Source organism: Microsporum canis, genomic scaffold (genome assembly GCF_000151145.1).
Source record: "Microsporum canis CBS 113480 supercont1.6 genomic scaffold, whole genome shotgun sequence".
Classification (NCBI taxonomy): Eukaryota; Fungi; Ascomycota; class Eurotiomycetes; order Onygenales; family Arthrodermataceae; genus Microsporum; species Microsporum canis.
In genome coordinates, this window is record NW_003299164.1 from 2,113,454 (window position 1) to 2,115,334 (window position 1,881).

Below are 1,881 nucleotides of genomic sequence, written 5' to 3' on the forward strand. Positions count from 1 at the left end.
TTCATGCAGTGCTTTGGCGCTTCGATATAGTTGTATCAACCATGGCGTCTGTCCAGCAGTCCGCCAACATGCCGCAGCAGAGCCTCGGCTTGCCGCCAAACCTCACCCCCCAGCATGTCCAGGAGGTCTATCAGGTATGTTGTTATGGTCACATATAAATATTACATCAAATACTGACTGGGCTGAAGAAATTTCGGCAGATGCAGGAACAAGGTGTGCGCCATGATGATCCAGAATATCTCAAAGCTCATAATTTGCTCTCTGCCGTCCAACGACAACAAGCTTACCAGAAACAACGCCAAATGCAAATGCTCCATGCTCAGAGACAGCAGCAGCAGCAGCCCCAGCAGCAGCCACAAGTACCACCGGCACCTCAGCCTCTGCAGGCACCACTAAATGGACTTGCTGACGCCAATGGAACAGATGGTAAGACCGCCCTTGTTCTCTCTTTTCTCCCTTTCTGACACAATCATCTCACCTGCTCATCATAACTGCAGCCCGAAATGGCTCAGGCAGCGCAAATCTCGCTATTCCAGGGAGCCAAGATGGCAACGCGATAGCTAACGGTGGTTCGTTTCCAGGCAATGCTACCGCTTCCGGCGCCACTCCTCCAAATCAGAAGGGCGTTCCCCAGGGATCGCAAAGTTTTACTTCAGAACAACTGGCCACTTTGAGAAATCAGATACTTGCCTTTAAGATGATATCCAAGAACTTGGCCATCCCCCAACGTGTTCAACAACAACTTTTTGCAAAGAAACCTACTGGTGCAGATGGCATTTTACCACCTGATCAGTCTCTAGACGCCGCCCGCGATGTAGCTGGCGAAGGTGATGTCACTACCGAGAAGCTTAGAACCATGTTTGAGACCTTCAAGTCCCCTTATGATATACTCGGCGAGACTATCAATTATACCGATCATTCCATACGCCGAAATCGATTGAGACTGCCTTGCTTAACGCCAATGGGTGTCGATATCGAGAAGATCCGTGAAGATAGGGAAATGATCTTATATAACCGCATCAATGCTCGAAAGGCCGAGTTGGCCAGGCTTCCTGCAAACCTCGGTGTCTGGGACAGTGGTGAAAGCGACGCTCCTGTCGCTGACGACTCTCTGAAGCTCAAGGCCTTGATTGAGTATAAGATGCTCAATTTGCTCCCCAAACAACGTGCTTTCCGTAGACAGGTCCAGAACGAGATGATGCACTTCGACTACCTTGCCATGTCCGCCAATAGGCCTGCCCATCGCCGGATGAAGAAGCAGTCTCTTCGCGAAGCAAGAGTTACCGAAAAGCTAGAGAAACAGCAGCGTGATGCCCGTGAGACGAAGGAAAAACAGAAGCAGTATAACCAGCTGCAATCAATTCTTAATCATGGTGCTGATGTGCGTAATGCTGGTAACGAGCAACGTGGACGTGTACAAAAGCTGGGCCGTTTGATGATGGCCCACCACACCCACCTTGAGCGTGAAGAACAGAAGCGAGTAGAAAGAACTGCCAAGCAACGTCTTCAGGCTCTAAAGGCAAACGACGAGGAAACCTACATGAAGCTCCTTGGCCAGGCCAAAGATTCACGTATTTCCCACCTGCTCAAACAAACCGATGGCTTCTTGCGGCAACTTGCCGCCTCCGTCCGTTCTCAGCAACGAAAGACTGCTGAGCGTTATGGAGATGAAGATCAGTTGGATACTGAGGAAGATATCGTTGACTCTGACGAGGAGGAAGAGAGCCGAAAGGTTGACTACTATGCGGTTGCACATCGCATCAAAGAGGAAGTCACTGTTCAGCCAAGTATCCTTGTTGGTGGTACCCTGAAGGAATATCAACTTCGAGGTCTAACGTGAGATGATCTCTCTATATAACAACAACCTGAACGGTATCTTGT

The 1,881-nt window shown here is 49.7% G+C and overlaps 1 protein-coding gene across 1 annotated transcript; it reads left to right on the forward strand.

The window, feature by feature from the left end:
* Positions 1 to 41: 41 nt before the first annotated feature.
* On the forward strand, positions 42 to 1,840 carry MCYG_06924 (conserved hypothetical protein; the record flags this gene model as incomplete). The annotated part of the gene is made up of 3 exons (XM_002844914.1): positions 42 to 134; positions 189 to 426; positions 498 to 1,840. 3 exons carry the CDS (start codon positions 42 to 44, stop codon positions 1,838 to 1,840), a joined length of 1,674 nt encoding a protein of 557 aa, XP_002844960.1.
* Positions 1,841 to 1,881: the final 41 nt, after the last annotated feature.